The sequence below is a fragment of the Rutilus rutilus genome, assembly GCF_951802725.1.
Source record: "Rutilus rutilus genome assembly, chromosome: 8".
In the NCBI taxonomy this organism is placed as follows: domain Eukaryota; kingdom Metazoa; phylum Chordata; class Actinopteri; order Cypriniformes; family Leuciscidae; genus Rutilus; species Rutilus rutilus.
The window spans coordinates 12203341-12225432 of record NC_140222.1 but is presented as its reverse complement, the minus strand read 5'-3'; the positions used below and the strand labels follow the sequence as shown (position 1 = coordinate 12225432).

The 22092-nt window shown below is 36.6% G+C and overlaps 2 protein-coding genes across 2 annotated transcripts; one reads left to right on the top strand and one right to left on the bottom strand.

Moving 5' to 3' along the window:
* Nucleotides 1–3482: 3482 nt before the first annotated feature.
* On the bottom strand, nt 3483–7040 carry LOC311296194 (uncharacterized protein). The gene is made up of 6 exons (XM_084417871.1): nt 6976–7040; nt 5243–5572; nt 4757–5056; nt 4525–4638; nt 4354–4415; nt 3483–3692 (listed from the first exon to the last, which is right to left on the bottom strand). The coding sequence occupies exons 1-6, from the start codon at nt 7022–7024 to the stop codon at nt 3645–3647; spliced, it is 903 nt and encodes a 300-aa protein (XP_084273997.1). The 5' UTR covers nt 7025–7040; the 3' UTR covers nt 3483–3644.
* Nucleotides 7041–9625: 2585 nt separating this feature from the next.
* Nucleotides 9626–21630, top strand: LOC311295111 (uncharacterized protein). The gene is made up of 7 exons (XM_084416316.1): nt 9626–9788; nt 14950–15276; nt 18025–18354; nt 19020–19349; nt 19981–20115; nt 20252–20283; nt 21155–21630. Exons 1-7 carry the CDS (start codon nt 9737–9739, stop codon nt 21290–21292), a joined length of 1344 nt encoding a protein of 447 aa, XP_084272442.1. The 5' UTR covers nt 9626–9736; the 3' UTR covers nt 21293–21630.
* Nucleotides 21631–22092: the final 462 nt, after the last annotated feature.

The following is a 22092-nucleotide window of genomic DNA, read 5'->3' as shown; positions in this document are numbered from 1 at the left end:
AGTTCAGTTGTCTGTAGTTGTCATTGAATATTTGTGAGTGTATACCCTGACTGTCTGTACCTTAGGAAGTATATCTGTGATTAAACTCTTATATTGGAGCCTTCTGCCTTTTCGTCTTGTCTGCCTGCACTCACAACCCGTGATTATTGTATTGTATTATACAGGTGCTGGTCATAAAATTAGAATATCATCAAAAAGTTGATTTATTTCAAGAATTCAACTTAACAGGTGAAACTAATATATTATAGACTCATTACATGCAAAGTGAGATATGTTCAAGCCTTTATTTGTTATAATTTTGATGATTATGGCTTACAGCTTATGAAACCCACAAAATCAAAATCCCAGAAAATTTCAATATTACATGAAATCACAGTAATTACACAGTGATACCATGGTCATTGAACCAGGTTTTGGTTATTTTGGCAGTGTGGGCAGGTGCAAATCCTGCTGGAAAATGAAGGAAGCATGAAGTGCTCTGAACATGTCCTGGTAGACGGCTGCGTTGACTCTGGATTTAATAAAGCACAGTGGACCAAAGTCCTCTTTTCTGATGAGAGCAAATTTTGCATCTCATTTGGAAACCAAGGTCCCAGAGTCTGGAGGAAGAATGGAGAGGCACACAATCCAAGATGCTTGAAGTCCAGTGTGAAGTTTCCACAGTCTGTGTTGGTCATCGGCTGGTGTTGGTCCACTGTGCTGTCCACTCAACGCAGCCGTCTACCAGGACATTTTCAGAGCGCTTCATGCTTCCTTCAGCAGACAAGCTTTCTGGAGATGCTGACTTCATTTTCCAGCAGGATTTGCACCTGCCCACACTGCCAAAATAACCAAAGCCTGGTTCAATGACCATGGTATCACTGTGTAATTACTGTGTGATTTCATGTAATATTCAAATTTTCTGGGATTTTGATTTTGTGGGTTTCATAAGCTGTAAGCCATAATCATCGAAATTATAACAAATAAAGGCTTGAAATATCTCACTTTGCATGTAATGAGTCTATAATATATTAGTTTCACCTGTTAAGTTGAATTCTTGAAATAAATCAACTTTTTGATGATATTCAAATTTTATGACCAGCACCTGTATATTAATCACAACTGTTACTGGCTGCTGCACAAGCATTTTAATTGTGTTAAGTACCTGAGTAGTGTTCATGTTAAAACAATATTGTTATTATAGATTTCATAGAAGTTGAAATGTGTAAAAGTGAGTTTTTCTTGTATAATTCTGCCTTTTGAAAGTATTGCTGATTAGTTTTTTACAGTGAAGTTCCTGTGTTTATGAGAAAGATGAAGACCTGTGTCCCAGGTCATGTAATCATGTATTTTTTTTTCTTTTCTTTTTCTGAAACTACATTAGCCAAAAAAAAAAAAAAAAAGTCCCTAAAAATGAGCCTGCAAACACATTTTCAAACAATGTAAATACATCTGAAAGGTCTTTTTCCTTGTGATAGATGCCATTAAACCATATCTGATCATAACTCATAACTGCTGAAAACTGAAGTTGTCATGATTTTAGAGCTTGTCATCAGAAGAAACTGAGCTAAACTAACATAAAATGTTGAGTGATCATTTTGTACATATAACACTCACAATCTTTAACCTTAAAGAGAGAGAGAGACATATAGATGAGTAATTTGCAGCTATGTTTTGCACTAGAAATATACATGTAATTGATAAAACTGTAACAAAGCAACTTTTGAAGTTCAGGGACAATTTCATCAGTCCATCTCTGAATATCACAAGTGAACGTTCCCATAATGACCCTGCTGTATGTCCACTGGGATGTTTTGATCATTAAACTATAACATTGAAACCTATAGCAGGAATTTGAGCTGGTTTTGTGCTGCTGGTGTGGTTTATTATCATGATGGAATAGCTGGCATTACGTGCTAAGACAGAGCTGATATAATTTCATGTAATCTATGGTTAATTGAGTTTGTTATTGTTCAAACAGGGCAACGGGAGCGCAAAATATCCAGCATGTACATCTGTGTAATAATAATAAAAAAATTTAAATAAAAAAATCATTGATTTTGTAAGGCTTGATTTTGTCCAACGTTAGTTTCCGATAAACTGGTTTCTGCGCAACACTGTCTTTTCAGCGTGGCAAAGTAATTTAATTAACTCATTGTTTCATCTGACCCCAAAAATGAAAAAGGTTTAATTGATGTTCATTAATCATTAAATTTAGGTGAATGTTTGATTATTCTATTTAACTCTTTATTGAAATTGCATTCGTTCATCCGGATTCCTAAAACGTTTTGAGTCTTGCACCGGCCGGGTATACGATCTCTTAAACATAAGCTCATCAGTCTTGGTCATTAGACAGAGCCAATTGACTATTCTAGATGGCCGTACTCCACTTTGCTCATTCTAGATTATATTATTTACACCCCATAGATCTGAACACACTTAATTAAGGTTAGATTATATTTAACCAAAGGTCAAGACAACAAACAAGCTGACCAACTTAACTACTTCTAATGGTAACTTTGTATAATCATGCCGTGGTTTCCCACGTACACTTAGTTAGAATAATATTACAGTAATCAGAGGTTGAGGCTCACCCTATTTAGACTGGTCTAACATCACACTGTTGCTCTAAACACAAAGCCCATTATTAGCCTCTTCAGTCTAAGTATACATTGATAAATGGCAATGTGTTAGGCGGAGCTCTAAAACTTCAGTTGGCGTGCGCCAATGCTCCACAAAACTTAGCGTTAGTCTGTTATTAACCTGAGCGTAGACTTATGGTGTTATGGACTTAACGTAATCTACTAGAATCATTCATTTCAGAGTAAGTCAGAATAAATCCAAATGTAACAATTTATTATTAGCCAGATAAATGTATCATGCCAATTACATAATCAATTCAAAGATAATCAATACAACAACATCAAATGCTCAGGGATAAAGAGTAAAAGATGTATAGGCTACAGTGGCTATCACGGGCTGTTCTCATTACAAATCGCCCCGAGCCTCTGGAGACATTTCTTTATATACTCAGACCAAGACAACACATCCCCCAATGTAGGGAATGAACTTACTATAGGAATTTGCAATGACTAGAGTTATAGACATGGCGGGTTCACACCTCGAGGAACAGGAGGTAGCTTGGATGAAGAACCCTGGGAAAAAGTGCACACCCAGTAAGCAAAGTATCTCTAAACCCTTATTACCATTTGGTTTACTTGGAGATGAGACCACTGTACCAGTCGCACTGAGACATTTCAAATGATACCAAACATGACTGTTAATTCACTTGTATTGACATAGAACATTATAATTTAATATTTCTAAGTGAAGAGAATTATGTGGGGGATAAGGAACAAATGTTAAGGAAGGACATAAGGGAAAGAAGCTTCACTCTGGGGTGTGGAGACAAACGGCAGTGTGTGTTTGTGGTGTCCATATCTCAGGAGATCAGAGTATCTGAGCTTCTGTTTGTCTTACAATTTACAAAACAAACAGTGAAGAGTGGGGATCAATGTTTAATAATGAACGTAAGGTAAATTTCCATGGTGAGATAAAAACAGAACATTCTCTGGATGCTATTAGAGCACCACTATATTAAATTAATACCGAGCAACAACATTTTAAACAATACAACAACAAGCCATGTGCATATGTGTATTTGATCATCGTTTTTTGGGAATATTTTCATACACAGCATCCGTCTTTGATTTCTGCAAGGGAAAATATACTCAATCAGGAACATTGCTGATACAATAGATATTTAATGAAGACCAAGTGAGGTTTCACTGTGCAAAGCTTAATGTTTTGTTTTGTTTTGAAAAACTGTACAGAACAGATGCTAACATGGAGCAGCAAGAGGAAATGACATCAATCATGACTTTTCAAACCGTTAAATCATCAAACAGGTTAAGTTCTGCAGGATTGCCACGACAGCCTGTGCTGAGAATGACTTTCACACAACAGCACTGAACGTCTACAAAGAAACCAATGGCTGCTAAAGCTGCATCTAACCTCAGATAATGATGAACCGCAGAGACGCTGCAGATCGAGGACAGTTAATAACTCTGTGTCCTACTTTCTGTCCAAAGACAATCTGAATGGTATAAATGCTGATTTTGTATGGGTTAGGCTATTTAAAAATTGCAAACCACATTAGCTACATATGATTTTAAGCAAAAGATCATTTAGGCCACAGATCACATAATGAGCAAAAATAGAAATAGAAATCGTTTTCAAAAAATGTTTTGAAAAAACGAAAGTTTTTTTTTTTTTTTTTAAGGTAATGAGTTAAACCACAAACATAACCGTCTGATGATGCAAACTTCAATCATCAAACTTCAATCACACTAACTGACTGCAACAACTTCTTACCTTTTGTCGTGTTGTTGGTTTACTCGATGTTGAATCAGTTCTGTCCTCCTCCTGGGTCTGAACTGCATTTACAGTTATGACAGACATGTTAGGACAGTTGTTATTATTATATTGAAATTTCTGTCTTAAAAAGATAAAGATGTGCACAAAAAAAATTGTTGCTCTTCTGACCTGTTTTTCTACATTTCTTACAGATGCAGAAGATCACGACTATAACAACAATCATCAGAGATCCAGCAACAGCAGAAGAGATCAACACTATGTACAATAAAGGTAGGCCTTGATCTGTAATGGACACAATGAGCCATTAGTGTGAGTGAATCTGTCCGTCTGATCTACAGCTAACACTATGAAACATCAGTACTATATAACTGAGAGTAAATCAACATTAATATCATCATACCTGCACATGTGTGACAGAGTGTGTTGATGTCCAGATGTGTGGTCTGGTTGCTGATGGGATTGTTCAGCACACAGCTGTAGGTGTTTTTATCCTGATATTCCACCTCCAGAGGTAGAGAGAGACTGATGCTGAGATCACACACACTGATGCTGGACAATACACTGATTCCTGCGTACCAGGAGAGAGTCGCATCACTCACATTCAACACTGATGAACACACCAATGAACAATTTGATGATGATGATGAAGAAGATGAACAGTGTGAAGAGTTACTGATGATGACAGGAACAGGCAGATGAGCTGAGAAAGATTAGAATAAATCAGAATAAATCATACAGAACAAATCATACTTTTTTACAATGTTTTAATGTGCTGAGAGAGAGAGTCTGTGATGTCATTCATAAACAATAGACTGCTCAAAATGAAAGTATTCAATAGGCTGAAAAGGAAAGTCAAAAATAAGTGTATAAAAATGATTTGGCTCACCATAGACTGAGAGACTGAAACTCTTGATCACACTGCTCATCTGTAGTTGATAATCTCCAGCATGTTCAGTTGTGGTGTTTGTGATGGTCAGAGATCCAGTTTGATCGTCCAGCTTCAGTCTGTCTCTGAATCTCCCATCAAGATCATCATCATATACAGTGATGCTGTCGTCCAGTACACTGATTTCAGCTATTAAAGTGTTTTCATCTCCAAACCTCCACAGAATCAGATCATCATCCATCATTTCAGTAAGTTCAGTGTTTAGAGTAACAGAATCTCCCTCCATCACTGACACTGACTGTATTTCATTAGTTTCAGCAGCAAACACACCTGGAGAACATGAACAGGATCAGATTAATGCTTCTTCTGATGGTTTACAAACCAGCTAACGGTACACCCGATATAAGACTAGTCTGGACATAAAATACACATAAAGTCCTGTATAGAACTAATACCTGTTGCACCATCTAGGAGTATCACACATCTGAGAGTAAATCTTACAGTCAAAGGTGTAAAGTTAAAATTCATGACTTGTTCAGACAAGATACTTTTCTGTCAGTGAATTAATTGTTACTGCAGACGTCAACTGTAATGTTTAAGGTTAATTTGCACAGGATAAGTGAGATGTGTGTGCCGAATACACACTGCTGACCTAAAAACATTTATAATACAGAAAACATTTTTAATGTAGTGTAATGTTTGTATGTAATGTAATGTAATGTTTAATGTTTAATAATGTAGGAAATAATAAATATTAATTTATCTGGGATTATTAGCAGAAATTGCATATCATGCATCATCTAGCTCGGATGGACAGTTTGATTAGAAATAATTTTTCACGTCTTTAAGTCCATTCACTGCAAACGATATTTAGCCTGTGATTAATTTAAAATAACTGTAAAAAAAGCAACATTATCTGACACATAACATAATTATTAATTACATAATCCTTAGGCTTCAAAGTGAATTAAGCTGTATGCGCATATACCTTTGAGAAAGACCACTTTGACATTTGCAGAAGGCTTATATGTAGCTCTTTTACTTTTAATAAACAGGGACAATTCCCAAATTTAAATAAACAACCATTTACATTCTTCGGACGTTTGTGTTGTAAGAATCTACAAAGAGTTCAGAAATAAAAACCTCGTTCTGTAACGTTTATTGAAATCAGATGGTGCAGTGTCTTCACTTGAAATGATGACATGAACAATGAAGTTCTTTATTAATAGCAAAGTTTTTAACCATTGTGAATCATCTGTGCTGGCTGTAGTTGCACATGGTCGTAGTTTTAGATGGTTTTTATTATTTTATTGAAAGGCTGGATGAAGCTGAGGCGGCGTAGATCTTACATGTCCAACTGGTGACACGGCTCCTGATGTTTGAAAGGATTAATTTAACTGCCTTTTGACCAATATGCCTAATATATTTTACTTCTGTTGTTGTTCATTATTACTATACTAAAGTTTTTTTATATATTTTATAGAGGTGGATATGTATGTTCAGGAATTTTTTTTGAAAACAAAAAAAGCCCTGAGTTTTGAAAAGTGCTTTCTGAGCCCCACTAAATTTATTCAGTATAGAAATGTCCATTATTTTGCCTAACTTTTAACAGTTTAATGTATTTTTAAGGCCTGTAAATCACAATTTAAAAAATCTCTGTCAAACAAAGACAACAGTGAATGTTATAATGCTGTTCTGAAATATTAAGTCATAAAAATGCTTTTATAACTTACCAGTCAGACGGCACCAGCAAAAGCAGAACAAAACAAACATGTGAAACATTTTCTTCACCCGTTCAGTGTCTGATCTAATAAAACTTTCAGATGAAAACACTCATCTGTGTGAATCCTCCCACAACGAGTCTGACCCTCCTAGTCCAGTACAGCCTCTAGTTACATTAAAAAGTTTTTTTCTAGCTCTTATTACAGTTTTAAAATCTGGTTTCACAGACAAGGCTTAAGTCTAGTCCCAGACTAAAATACATGTTTGAACTGTTTTAACTGAAAGCACCTTGCACTGACATATCTTAAAATATTGTTTTGTCTCAAGACGCACACTAATGTTTTTTTTATAAGGCACACTTATAAAAGCTAAAAGCTTTAATTGAACTAAGGGCTAATCCTGGCTTATCTAAACCCTGTCTGTGAAACCAGGCCTAACTGTTTTAACAGTGGAAAAATCTCTTTTTTCTCATTTAACATTGATAATGTAGTTGAATTTTTTAAGTAGACTACATAAAAGGAGAACGTTGTGTGAATCTCCTTGGATTAGGAACGTCAAATAGGTTTTATAGTTCAGTTGAATAATCAATTATTGTGTATATGAAAAAAAAAAACAGTTATAACCGTTTGACCATCTCTCATTGCCAGTCTCTTTGAGGTGTGACTCTTGCAGCTCATCTATCGAGTCAAACTGAAACTGCTGCGGTCGGTTTTCTTCAGAAACTTGGTTTGATCTGTTGGATGGACAAAAAGCTTTTGCACGACAGAGGCCATTTGTTTCATCTGTGTTCAGTTTGTAAGAGCTTGTTCCTGTCCTGCTGAACCTCACAGTCTGACTTCCTCTTGATAAACCTGCTTCACAGAGTAATAAAGTACTGAATCAATGCATCAAAACTAAAAGCAGGGAAAGAAGAGAAACAGTTCGGCATTCTTCATCCGTCCAATTTGAATTATTACCCATCATGCATTTTTAAACTAAAGATTAACAGCTAACTAAGGATTTTTTGCTGCTTGATCAATTACATTACACTAAATGAGAACATTTTGTCACAGATTCATTTCATGTTCATCCTCTTAAATTTGTAAGATGTGACTACAGGAATCGTTTTCATTGGCATAACAGGACAGTGCAGTATCAAGCAAAGCTTGCTGAACTAGATTCATTAGGAGAGTAAATGTTAAAATCAGTTGTTATTTTACGCACTTTTCAGTAAAGTTAAAGACTTTTAGTGTTTAATATTATGTTGGCGATTTAGAAGAGTTTCTGTGATGTTTTTGTGCTTGGGTTTAGCTGTCGATACACTAAACCTTTTCCTGGCTTGTATATGACTGGTATTGTATGTAAGTTTTGTTTTGAAATTGGGTTTTGTTTTGTTTGTTTTTTACACAAAAATGCAAGTATTTTCCCCCAGAATAATATTTCTAAAGCCCCGATTTCAATGATAGAAGATTGCTCAGAGCATGTAGTTACAACATCTACCAGCAAGTGCTAGCAGGATAAAGATTAAAGAGACTGTTGCACTTTGAGATGCTCCTCTTTCTCGCTTCTTCCTGGACAACATGGTTTAATGAATTACACATGTTATGGTGAATATCTAACTTTGACCGTCAATATTACTAACTAATGGAGTTATGCAATGATCTTATACTCGTTTGTGTCTGTGACAGCTTGATGTTTAAATTCATCCAGATGTCCATAACCAAAATAATAAAATGCTAAGTTATACTATAGCTATTTAGATACTATAGCCTTTAACTGTTTGAGGGTTTTCCTATATGGGCGCTCTATGGGTGAGAATTGGGGAAGAAATATCCGGTAGCTATTTTGTAGAAAGACCACCAGTCAGACCACCTTGGATTCTTGTGCAGCCAAATGTGGACCTGCATATATTAAATAGGCACTTAAAGAGTTGAAAGGAGGTGGATTTATGTGAAGTATTTTTTAATCGGATGCATGAGGAGTATAAGGACTGGATATTTATACAGATGGGGCTAAGGATAATCAATCTGGACAAACTGGGGCTGCATTCGGAGTACCAAAGATGGGGATCAAGGTACAGAAGAGACTGTCTTATCATTTATCCATATTTACAGTGGAGCTGGTGGGTATGGAAGATGTTAGACCAGATTAAGTTGTAATTTAACTCTAGTGCAGTTCTAAAGAGTTTGCAATCATTCAAAACACAATCAAGGCACGACATAATATATGAGGTACTAGAATGTCACACACGGATTTGTCAGATGGGGATGAGGGTAAAGTTCACATGTTCTGATACATGCAGGGAAGATGTGGATTTTGCACTGGTATTGAATCTGTTGAACTTGGTGTTTGAATGTCAGAAATATGAGAGGGAACGGATTAAGATGAAAGAAGGCATAAGAAGATTAGGGGTTCAAAGGAATTCACTTAAGGAACTACTGGGAAAAACATCAATGACATTAGAACACATTTATTTAGCTTCCTAAAGGACACAGGTCTGACAGATAGGATATAATTATAGATCTGGAAAAAAAATAAAAATAAATGATGCATCATTGAAGGATGCCAACCGCCGTTAAACATTAAAAACGTTGTCGTCAAACAGCCCATTACTCTTTTTTTTTTCTTTTTTTTTCTGCAATTCAGATCCATTACATGTGCACAAGGTAGCCTATGCCTATAGGCTACAGTAGGTGGCGGTAATCCTAATGAGTGAACGGCCATGAAACGGGAAGAAGAAGAAGAAGAAGAAGAAGCCCGTTTGTTTTGTTTTAAGGAAACGCGGCGGCGAAGATGAAGCTTCTCTTTAGATGGCTCTTATTGCTCTGGTGTTTACTCGACCATGGTAAGACATTTAGGCTTATTATCTACCGGCCAACGAAGAAACCGAAAGTGATTTTTATATGAACTCTAATCACTTTATATTATACAGAAAAGCCTGTATTGTTTGTATTTCGCTGTCCGTCTTTTTTGCTCGACCTTGGCAAGACATGTTTTTGTTAAAATCTCACTTAATGTCAGCGATAAAAAAAAATAAAAATAAAAAAAAAACACAACGAAGTACGAATATGTGAGGTTTGCTGTTTGAAATAAAGGCCCAGATAGTTTGGTGAAGCGTGAACTAAAGACAAAAAGAAAGAGAAAGAAAGAAAGAGAAAGAAAGAAAAAGTCGTGTCGAAAAATATTAAATATTAACCCCTTTTATCTTAATGTGGTACGTGGGCCCTATGATTTCCGTGATGCGGAAAACGCGGACGGAATCACGGAATTTATACATGAAAACGGAGTTCTCTTATACGCACGGAATTTGCATATGTTTTGTTGACATATTAAATAAACAATTTTTTTTACTTCCTTCTCATTTTTTTCAGTTTAAAACAACAAACGTAGAAAGGTCTCTACCTAAACCCAGAGCCATATAGCGAGACATCTGTCAATACAGTTAGGGATGCAAACAGCGCGCTTTTCAGTATGAGTGCAAGAATGAACCTTTTGCGCGCTCAAGTTCGTTATTTCAAATGTAGGCAGGCGCGCGCGGTAAGCGCTCATTTTTTCTAGGCGCAGCGAGATGAAAACACCTTAACTTTTCAGAATGCCGCAAGCTCACCGCAGTTCACGAGACAAGGACCAACATATCAACTTAACCCTTTCCGTAACAACATTGAAAGCTCAGTCAACATAAAGGATGGGGGTACACCACAAACACTACGGGTGTTTATCTCTTCTCCGTAAATAAATCTTGTGGCAGAGCTACAGCAAGCGTTTTTCGGCGGTGGAAATCTATTAGCTTCTAAAACTTCTTTGTCGTTGTGGAGAGCGCAGTGCATGGTTGCATGGCAACATCAGACGCCACGGGAAAATCGGACCGAATTTTACTATTAATAACAAAAGATAAGCTAATATGCATTTGTACATGTCAGTATCATTGTAATGTTTATCTTTTTTGACACATTCTTTTTGTAAAAGTGATTTAGAGAGCTTGCCTGGTGTGCATTTTATAATTGTTCTTGCTATTTGGGATAAGTTGGACCTAATAAGTATAATAACTAAAATTTGTTTTTGTACTGGAAGTAGTTTTTGCAGAAAATGATGTCCTCATGCGAGGACAGTGGGTCTATGTTTTACCATATGATGTCCTCATGCGAGGACAGTGGGTCTATAATTTACCATTTTACTAGCAATTATGTGAAGTGTCAGTACAAATGAAGTGATAAACACTTGACAAAATCTGATTTTTATAATAGTACTGGTAATGGCCAGCAGGGAGCAGTAGAAGGCCACTTATTGGCTCACTTTCATTTTGAAATTCTTGATTTTTACCAGTTTTCTGCACTAAAGCAAACCAGTTTTTCCATGTTAACTCAATAATTCATGCTTACACACACACACACACACACGCACACACACACACACACACACACACACACACACACACACACATACACACACAGACAAATGTTGTTTTTTCAATGCTATTGCGATCCGTCTAAAAATTCCCAAGTTTAGCTAACCACATGGTAGAATAAATAACGTAATATAGTCCCAATGTCCTCAAACGAGTGCTTCACATTTACTGATGTCCTGGAGTGCTACTATTACTAAAATATGTCAAATTTTAATCCCCATATGATGATGGAGACAGTATTGTACATAAATACATTTGTTTCATTCATATAATTTGAATAGATTTTTTACCTGGGTCATTTTTCTTTCGGGAAGTGTTTTGCTGATATTTGGCTGATTTTCCACCCATTTTTTTCTGACTGACATTGGTGTAATGTTGTTATATCACCACAAGATGGTGTGGGCAGTGTCCCTAAATGTGGCCAACATGTCTAAGATTTACAAATTTGACTATCATTGTGTCAAGAGGCAAAAATGTAATGTCCTCATATGAGGACACAGGGACTCAGGAGGTTAAAGGCTTAAGTATGCAAGGTTTATCTTTTTATAAAACATTCTTTGTGAAAAAATATTTAAAAGCTAATTTAATCTTTAATTTAAAGGTGCATTGTGCAAGTCTCTGAGTTTTTGCAGAACTATGCCCCCTCTGGCGACAAGCGAAACTGCAACCAGAGGTGTGCACGCTCATGGACCACACGCACACTAGCACGAGCACGAGCTGTTCATAACCAAAGGAGCATCAGCCGCACAAATCTTTTGTTTACAGTCATAATGTCTTCAGAGGTAATACAGTTATAAATCTGCAAGTCATTTTAAATATGTGAAAGGAAAGGCATTTGAGTAAATTACACACTTATGTGTGAGGGGAAAACGGGGGTAGTAGCAAAACTTCGGTTTTTGTTTCCATCTATCTCCATGTTGAACTGTTTTATGTGTTTACTGTATCCACTTATGATTGTATTATTATGGAAACACGTTCATGAACAAAGTAAGTTATTACTTTATTACTTTGTAAAAGCTCAAAATAATAATCATACCATACACAGTTGGTCAACAAAGTACACTCAAATGTCTCAAGGTAATATTCATAGATTATTACATCATTTGTTGTCATAGATTTGCCGTGTCAGACATTAGAGACTGGGCTATATCTTACCGTTTTATCAAGAAAAAAGCCAACTGAGGATCCCGTTTGAGCCCTAGAGCAGACCGGAGATTCCAACGAACAGTATTTATATAGTTTTTACCTTTTGTACACAGCCACGTACAAGTGATCTGAGGGCGCGGGCGCGGGCGCTTCCTAGTGTGTGCAGACCGGAGATCTCTCCATTTGTTGAAAGCCTTCCCGATGTTGACTCTCGTCTTATTCCTACGCCTGTGGCACTAGACAAAAGTTTTCTTTTCTTTGTCTTACGTGGAGTTTGCGTTGGGGGTTGGAATGAACTACAAGCCGGTCTCTTTGAATCCATCTTCTACTTTTGTCGAAAGTTGACTTAAAGGTATAGCAGAGGATCTTTCCGAATTTTAGATAAGAACCGCCCTCTCCACTTTTTGAAAAAATGCACATGCGCAACACTCTACCTGCTCCCGAGAGGGAACGCCTATTAAACGTGTGTGAGGTTCTCCTCGTGCACGCTCTGTTTACAAGTTGCTGTCGGCATCACTCATACAAGATTACTTTCCAAAAGAAGATTTGCACTTTTTCTCCAAATAGCATGCCAAACTTTACCTGTCGAGTAGAAACTTCGAAACTGAGGCATCAGTGGGAAGCCCAACCTGTGTTTTCAGAGCACGCCATCGTGTGAAACAATCTCCCAAAAACACTCTGATCTTGTTTCTCTCTTCTGAGGCCTTTCTCTTCTTCAGATACAGTTCGTACAAACTTTTTCTCTTGCGACCCTCAGACATTTTCAAAGGACCCGGTGAAACGGCGAGCTTCAATGAATGGCCTAAACCGTAGCTCTAGCTCACCACCACACATAAACACCTGAAAGTGCGCATGCGCAGAAAGCGAAAACTAAGGGACGAGCACGTACGACGGCCTTACGTAAACATATCACCAGAATGATTGACACTTAGGTGGACCAATAGTTTACACTACCCACCCGGAAAAAGAAAATCCTCCGCTATACCTTTAAGTTTTGTCGCTCGAGTGGTCTTCGCTGATACGGAGAATGGCGGCGAATACACAAACCTACCAGGTGAGCGTGAACGCGCATGACGTCACGCCCAGTCTCAAATTCCATCCCGAATCCCTCTCATTTATTTTACTGTACAGGATTATAGAGGCAATCGCAGTGATCAGAGAAGGGCTCATTCAGCCCATCAGGAAATTGTTTAAGCATGTATCGGTTAGAAAAACGGGTATTTTTAACATGAAATGTTGCGCAATGCACCTTTAATACTCATCAATCCTACCTTGTAACTGTTTTTTTTTTTTATATATATATATTCTATTAGATTTGTTGAAGGTTTGGCTGAATTTTGAAGAATTTTGAATGTGCTTGCTGAATATATTAACAGTTTAAATAAAAAAGCTGAATTGTGAGTTTGTGTAAGTACATTTTTAAAGGTCAATACTGCTTAGAAGTGAAAAGAAAACAAGAAAAATCCGAAAGGGCTAAAAATTATTAAAAAAAAAAAAAAAAACGGAATTTGAGAAAAAATAAAACGGATTTCATAGGGCCCTAAAGTAGCACAATTTTAGTAAAGTTCAAAGTAGAAATATTTTATGGCTAATGTTCATCTAAGTTATTTATTTTTTTTAATTTTCTCCCGATAGGTTACGTCGTGAGAAAACGGTTTTGCTATTTTGAGATCACGAGAAAAATTAGCCATCATCACGAGAAAACAACATGAAAAATCATAATAATACATGGCCTCTTAGGGCTTCCGTAAATAACAGAAGCTTATGTTCAAAGCCTGGAGAAAAATAGAAGCAGTTAAAGCAACACTACGTAAGTGCAGTGACCAGTAAAGTCTCTGTTAGTCCAGCAGGAAACCCCCTTAATTATCTTTAGATTATGATTTTGTTTATTATACTAAATATACCTTTGTTTCTACATGAACCGGCATGGAACACACACTGAGGACAACTGAAGGACTCAAACTATTAAAAAGGTGAACAAATTCAGTGATGCTCAAGAAGGAAACACAATGCATTAAGAGCGGGGGGTGTGAACATTTTATAATGTGTAAAGATCTTTTTTATTCAGTACTGCCCTTCATAAGCTACGTGTATTTGCATGTTTCTCAGAAGACGAAACAAGTACAATTTTCCCCAATCACCCATTTCAAAAGGGCTCTTTATGCATTGTTTCTTTCTTTAGTGTCAATGAATGGTTCCAGTTTTTGTAATAGTTGTGCATTATTCCTACAATCGTCCTCAGTGTGAAAATCTGGATCTCAAAATTATACAGTCACTGCTGGAAAGGTTTTAAATATGCAAGAAAATTAGTTTATCGTTGATCATCCAGGTAACGACACGTTGGGTATTCAAACCTTTGAACTGGTTCTGTTATTCAAGTTATTTCTACTTGTTGTGGACTATATGTAAAAGTTTTTGTTTTGTGTATAATGAACTGTTAATTTTTTTTTTTCAGATTTTCTCTGTGTTGTTTCAAATGGAGTGTCGGTGTCAGTGCTGGAGGGAGATTCAGTCGCTCTAAACACTGGTGTTGAAATAAAACAAGAAGAAGATATACAATGGTATTTTAATGACATTTGCATCGCTCAAAGCAGCAGAGATCACAGTACAGATGATCATTATGAAGATGCTGATGAGAGATTCAGAGACAGACTGAAGTTGGATCATCAGACTGGATCTCTGACCATCACAAACACCAGCAACACAGACTCTGGAGTTTATCAACTTGAGATCATCAGCAGCAGCAGCATCCTTAAAAAGACCTTCATTGTTACGGTTCATGGTGAGTCATTCGGTTTAAAAGGAAGTTTTGTACATTTAAAAAATAGGGTAGGCAATTTTTTTCATCAACATTTTTTGTTATACTGGTTGAAACTCTTCACATCCTGATACCAGTCAATAATAGAAGTGGTCTGGATATTAAAACATTTACATATGTGGAAGTCTCAGGACCAAAAAATGTTCTTCCAGTCATTGGATTTGGTCCGACCTTTCTGTCAACATATGTATACCTCCGCGCACCTGCTCGCACAGACGTCATCAGCGCATTCTGTGAAGCTATGCAGAGTTGTAGACAGTTAGTCACCAGGAGCCAAAAACAAACATCAAACATCATAAACAAACAGCAGTTGCATATGATCGTCAATAAGACATCAATGATGTTCTTTTGCTGTTTGTATACATGTTACATTATGAATCAAGACATACATCTGGAAAATATTCACAACTCCTCATTTTTTCCACATTTTGTTATTTAAGTCTTATCCCAAAATGTATTAAATTAATTTTCCTCAAAATTCTACAAACAATACCCCATAATGACAATGTGAAATAAGTTTTTTTGAAATCTTTGCAAATGTATAAAAAAAAAAAAAAAAATCCCATGTACATAAGTATTCACAGCCTTTGCTCAATCTTTGTTGAAGCACCTTTGGCACCAATTACAGCCTCAAGTCTTTTCAAATATGATGCTACAAGCTTGGCACACCTATTTTTGGGCAGTTTCTCCCATTCTTCTTTGCAGAACCTCTCAAGCTCCATCAGGTTGGATGGGGAGCGTCGGTGCACAGCCATTTTCAGATCTCTCCAGAGATGTTCAATCGGGTTCATTCACAGAGCTGTCCCGTAGTCACTCCTTTGTTATCTTGGCTGTGTGTTTAGTAGGGGCTTTGACTCCGAACTTCGTTATTGGAATATAATTAGAATATTTAAAAAAAAAGATATTCGAATGAATATTAGGCATCCTTTAATATTCTAACCTGTTATGGGCATTATTTTTTGTACATGTGTTTGGTTGTAAACGTTTTCAATTCAGATTCCGAGGCTTTTTCACGCCTGGTGAGGTTGTGAATCGCGAGCTCATTAGCAAGGCTATTATTATTGGTCATCTGGGCTCTTGTAGGTGACGTTAGCGCCTATTTTGTATACCAAAACAATGGCCGCGCCAACGCCTACAACAACCACGCCTGACGAGGAGCTCGAAATCTACACTCCTGACAATTTGAATAGCAACGTGTGGCGCTACTTTGGTTTACCAAAGAAACGGAAAAAATCACATCATGACAGTTTTTTTTTTTTTTTTTTTATTATTATTATTATTATTATTTTTTAAGAAAACATCATTGCCTGCCTATTGACATTGACTGATACACTGCCCTCTGGTGGACAGAACATATACAACTTAAGTTTGATACCAATTTAGGTCTTACTGAAGGCATTTTAATGGTCAAAATATTATTAATAAATATTCAAATATATTTGAATATTAATAAACAAACGAACTTTGAATATGATTTTTGGGAAAAAGTCAAAGACCTAGTGCTTAGGGTGAACCGTCGCCCCAGTCTGAGGATCCGGAGCGCTCGTGAGCAGGTTTTCATTAAGGATGTCTCTGTGCATTGCTGCATTCATCTTTCCCTCAATCCTGACTAGTCTTACAGTTCCTGCCACTGAAAAACATCCCCACATCATGATCCTGCCACCACCATGCTTCACTGTAGGGATGGTATTGGCCAGGTGATGAGTGATGCCTGGTTTCCTCCAGACATGACGCTTGTCATTCAGACCAAAGAGTTCAGTCTTTGTGTTATCAGACCAGAAAATTGTTTCTCATGGTCTGAGAGTCCTTCAGGTGCCTTTTGGCAAACTCCAGGTGCGAATGCCATGTGCCTTTTACTGAGGAGTGGTTTCCGTCTGGCCTCTACCATGCAGGCCTGATTGGTGGAGAACTGCAGAGATGGTTGTTCTAGAAGGTTCTCCACTCTCCACAGAGAAACGCTGGAGCTCGGTCAGAGTGACCATCGGGTTCTTGGTCACGTCTCTGACTAAGGCTTTCTCCCCCGATCGCTCAGTTTGGTCGGTCGGCCAGCTCTAGGAAGAGTCCTGGTGGTTCCAAACCTCTTCCATTTATGGATGATGGAGGCCACTGTGCTCATTGAGACCTTCAATGCTGCAGAAATGTTTCTGCACCCTTCCCCAGATCTGTGCCTCGATACAATCCTGTCTCGGCGGTCTACAGACAATTCTTTGGACTTCATGACTTGGTTTGTGCTCTGACATGCACTTTTAACTGTGGGACCTTATATAGACAGGTGTGTGCCTTTCCAAATCATGTCCAATCAACTGAATTTACCACAGGTGGACTCCTATCAAGTTGTAGAAACATCTCAAGGATGATCAGTGGAAACAGTTTGCACCTGAGCTTGTCATGGCAAAGGCTGTGAATACTCATGTACATGTGATTTCTTTTGTATTTTATGTTTACTAAATTTGCAAAGATTTCAAACAAACGTCTTTCACGTTGTCATTACGGGGTATTGTTTGTAGAATTTTGAGGAAAATAATGAATTTAATACAGTTTGGAATAAGACTGTAACATAACAAAATGTGGAAGAAGTGAAGCGCTGTGAATACTTCCCGGATGCACTGTATTTATGTACCCATAAACATAAAAAATACAACAGGAAAGTGCTGTGAATTTCATTTATTTTATTTTTGGCTTATTATGAAGTATTGTTAATTTCTTCTTCAGGTTTGTCAGGTGTTGATGCAGACCGAGTGTCAGTGATGGAGGAAGATTCAGTCACTCTACACACTGATGTTTTAACAAACCAACAAGACAGAATTAGATGGTATTATAATGACATTCGCATCGCTCAAATCAATAGAGATCTCAGTAAGATCTGTACAGATGTTCAGTGTAATGAAGGTACTGAGAGATTCAGAGACAGACTGAAGCTGGATCATCAGACTGGATCTCTGACCATCATGAACATCACAGACACAGATGCTGGAGTTTATACACTACAGATCAGCAGCGGCAGCAGCGACAGTGAAAAGACATTCAGTGTTGCTTTGTATGGTGAGTCATTATGCTTAAAAGCAAATCTTATACATTTAAATTACATCATCAACGTGTTTGGGGATATTTTTGCTGACATCCAGAGGTGTTGTCCTCTTTACCTTTATATTAATTCACATGCAGTACTGAAAATATAGATTTCTTCAAAAACATTTAATGTTAAAGTGGAGTTTTAAGATTTAAATATAAATTACTATGTGCAGGTTGCAAAGATATCCCATGTATTACAATAATTTAATTAAAATTGTACTACACCAGTTATATAGTTTTATTATTTCTATCTAAATAATAATGTCATGATGGCATTTTAATTTGTTATTTTACAAAGGTACTGCAAGATGACACGCCATCTGTCATGTGTGGACGTAATCGTAAGAAATCCCTATTGTAATACAAACTTTACTGACTTCATCATCATCATCATCATCTTGCTTGTTCTGAATCAGATCTGAAGTAATTAGTATCTCGCTACATGTAGTCTTTTCATTGGATACTTTTTTACTTTTAATCTAGTAATTAATTATAAAGTAATAGTAATTGTAAATGTGTATAAACTTTGCTTTTCAGACTGAAAATGTTTTCTCGCTTTCATATCCACAGTTCTCTCATGTTGTGTGTCTTTCCACCAAAAAAAGATTCTCAGCATCTGTTGGTTTGTGTTTCAGCTGTTTCTGCTGCTGAACGAGATAAAATGAAGAGAAAGACAGTGAAGGAGGGAGAATCTGTTACTTTATACACTGGTGTAATAAACAACACAAATGATTTTATTAGATGGTATTTTAAGGACACTCTTATCGCTGAAATCACTGGAGATCAGAGTAAGATCTGTACAGATGTTCAGTGTAAAGAGATATTCAGAGACAGACTGAAGCTGGATCATCAGACTGGATCTCTGATCATCACAAACACCAGAAACACAGACTCTGGAGAATATAAACTACAGATCAACAACAGCAGATTCAGCATCATTAGGAGCTTCAGTGTATCTGTCACTGGTGAGTGTAATTTATCTCTACTAATGCAGCATCTAGTCAACATATTAATTACTTTATAATTATATGAAAACATGCACTGTATTGTACAATTTACATACCTTTTGGTTGTCGATATTTTAAATCCGGCGTCAGTGAGTTTTTTTTTTTTGTTTTTTTTTTTTTGCTTCTAGTAGTGGTCTAGTAGTGGTCTAGTAGTGTATAATGACAGCGGGTCCTTCTCAGCCGCTCCAGCAATGGATGCAACCCGGAAACACTATCGGTATGGAGTTAAGTCGATAACCAAGTTTTTCACCAACCGCTTATCAGTGCCGATTATTCGGCAAAACTTATCAATCCTTAGACCTCTAAAAGAGACTGACAATAGCCACATTGAGTTTAATGTTGCATTATGAATTTTACATTTCTGAAGTCTATTATATAAGAATAAGAACAATGCTTAACATCAGTCAGTTTTCCTGTGAACATTGTTTCCTGTTGAGCTGACAGAGCTGATGCTGTTTTAACTGCTGTTGTTATAAAACACCATTAGATTTATCAAATCAGCCAGCTATTTATCGAATAAATCAATATTGTACGTCTTTCTACTGAAATTATCAGGTGATCTCTAGTAATAATGTCTGTGTGTCTTTAGCTGTTCCAGATTCAGGTTTATCTTCAGCTGCTGTTGGAGGAATATGTGTTGCTGTTCTTCTGCTGGTTTCTGCAGCTGCTGCTGGGATTTACTATCTCCTCTGGAAATCTAGGAAAAGGAAAGCAGGACAAAAAGGCAAGTATTACATACTGCTGATTGTACAAAATGTAATTTAAAAGTTTTATTGTACAAAAGGAATCTTTAAAAAAATGTTAAAGTATGTATTTTTATTCTAATTGACCAAAGTAAGAGTGTGTTGTTGTTCAAACAGAAAACAGGACACAGCGCAATGATCGTGATCAGGTGAGATACTGTGAACACTGAATCTGTCTGCAAAACATTGTGAATTTACTTCAGATTCAGATCTAAGAGAACTGTTAAGGCCTTAATGACATGATTTTGAACAAAATCAGGCCAAAACGAAGTTCGAAACTTTCCAGCTTCTCCGTGTCGATTACGTTATATGTAGGTGTGGCTCTGCCTTCTTTAAAGTGGAAATCTCCTTTTTTATTTCTTCTGTTCAGTCCGTCAAGGTCAGACGTCTGCAAAATACAACATGAGCGGCTTTAAAATATAACTCTAATCGGAAGACACACTGACACTGTTTTTCAACCGTAAAGTTCTGCTTTAAACCAATACTTTTGTATAAAGTGCTATATAATAAACATGACGTGAGTTTACTGGAGTGCAGATCTGGTGCAAACATTTCCACTGATCAGATCTTTCTTTACTGCTGTTTTCTCACCGCTGTCGACAGGGACATCTTCAAGTGTAACTGCTGTCATTTTTGTTTTATTTATTATGTTATTGAGAGGAACGTATTTTCATATTCTGCATGTATTTTCATATTCATCTCAATGTCACTCTAAGCAGTGTGTAAGGCTTCAGGATGTTCACTAACAGTATATCATGTATTTAAAAGTTTTTTTTGCCCCTCTTTGAGTATATCAGGGCCTTAGGTGGTGTGGTTTTATTCAGAATTTATCACATATAAACACTAATAATAACTGACTTGTTTAAGAGCGCTGATCTTGAGCTGTTTTACTTCAGAATAAAGAACAGGGTCTTTACATTCAACAAACATCAGAGAGAAAAACCTTTCTGTGTTTGTGTGACTGAATCATCAATCATGAACATTTGTTTTTCCTTCTGTGAATGTGCTTCTTTATTTCAGGAGAATGATGTCATAGAAGCAGTGCCCCTTAATCAGAGGACTGAGACTCCACCGATGGATGATGATAATAGGACGTCCCATAATGAGACCGCACTGATGGATGTTGTTAATGAGACTGAGACTCCACAGATGAGTTGATGAGTTGTCTTCTAGTGAGACTTGAAACTAATGGGATTTCACAGTAGCATTATTTATTATTTTACGCACATGGAGAAATAGTGTCATGATACTTGTATTGTTTGTATCCTTGAACAAACACTGAATCTCAGGAACTGAACCTGTAAAAACTGCAGTGAAAGACACTGGAATAAAGCTGCTACAAAAGGACAGATATTTTTATGAAAGCCTTTTAATGGAATTAATGGTTTTAAACTCATTTCATAGATGTGTGTTTACTGATTAAATGATATTCATTTAATATATTCATATTAAATGATGTTCATACAATATTTCATATTAAATGATATTCATTTAAATCTATATAAACCCTAATTTCTTACAATCTAAATGCACACAAGTTATTGTGCATGTGATGAATGCTATTAAAACGTGTTTTTTGTGAAATAATTTGAGTTAATCAGAAGTAACTGAGCTAACAAGGAATAATTTGTAGATTGTGAATTGTGAAATTGTTTGTTTTAAAAAGGATTAAACTTTCACCTTTAACATTTTAGGTTATTAACCTAACTAGCTGTTTAACTCAGTCCTTAGCAATATGGACACACTAATCTAAGGCTGTTACAGAAATGGACACTAGATGGCGCTCTTGTAAAGTATACTGTCTACTCTTTGAAGAAGATCCAGATGTCAACTCTCATTAGGGTATTAGTAGAATAAGTTGACATACTTGCAAAGTTACTTACAGTCATATATAGTGTTACAGATATTAGCGGATATTAGGAAGTCTACTACTCTACTGAGAGTTAGTTGACATGTTG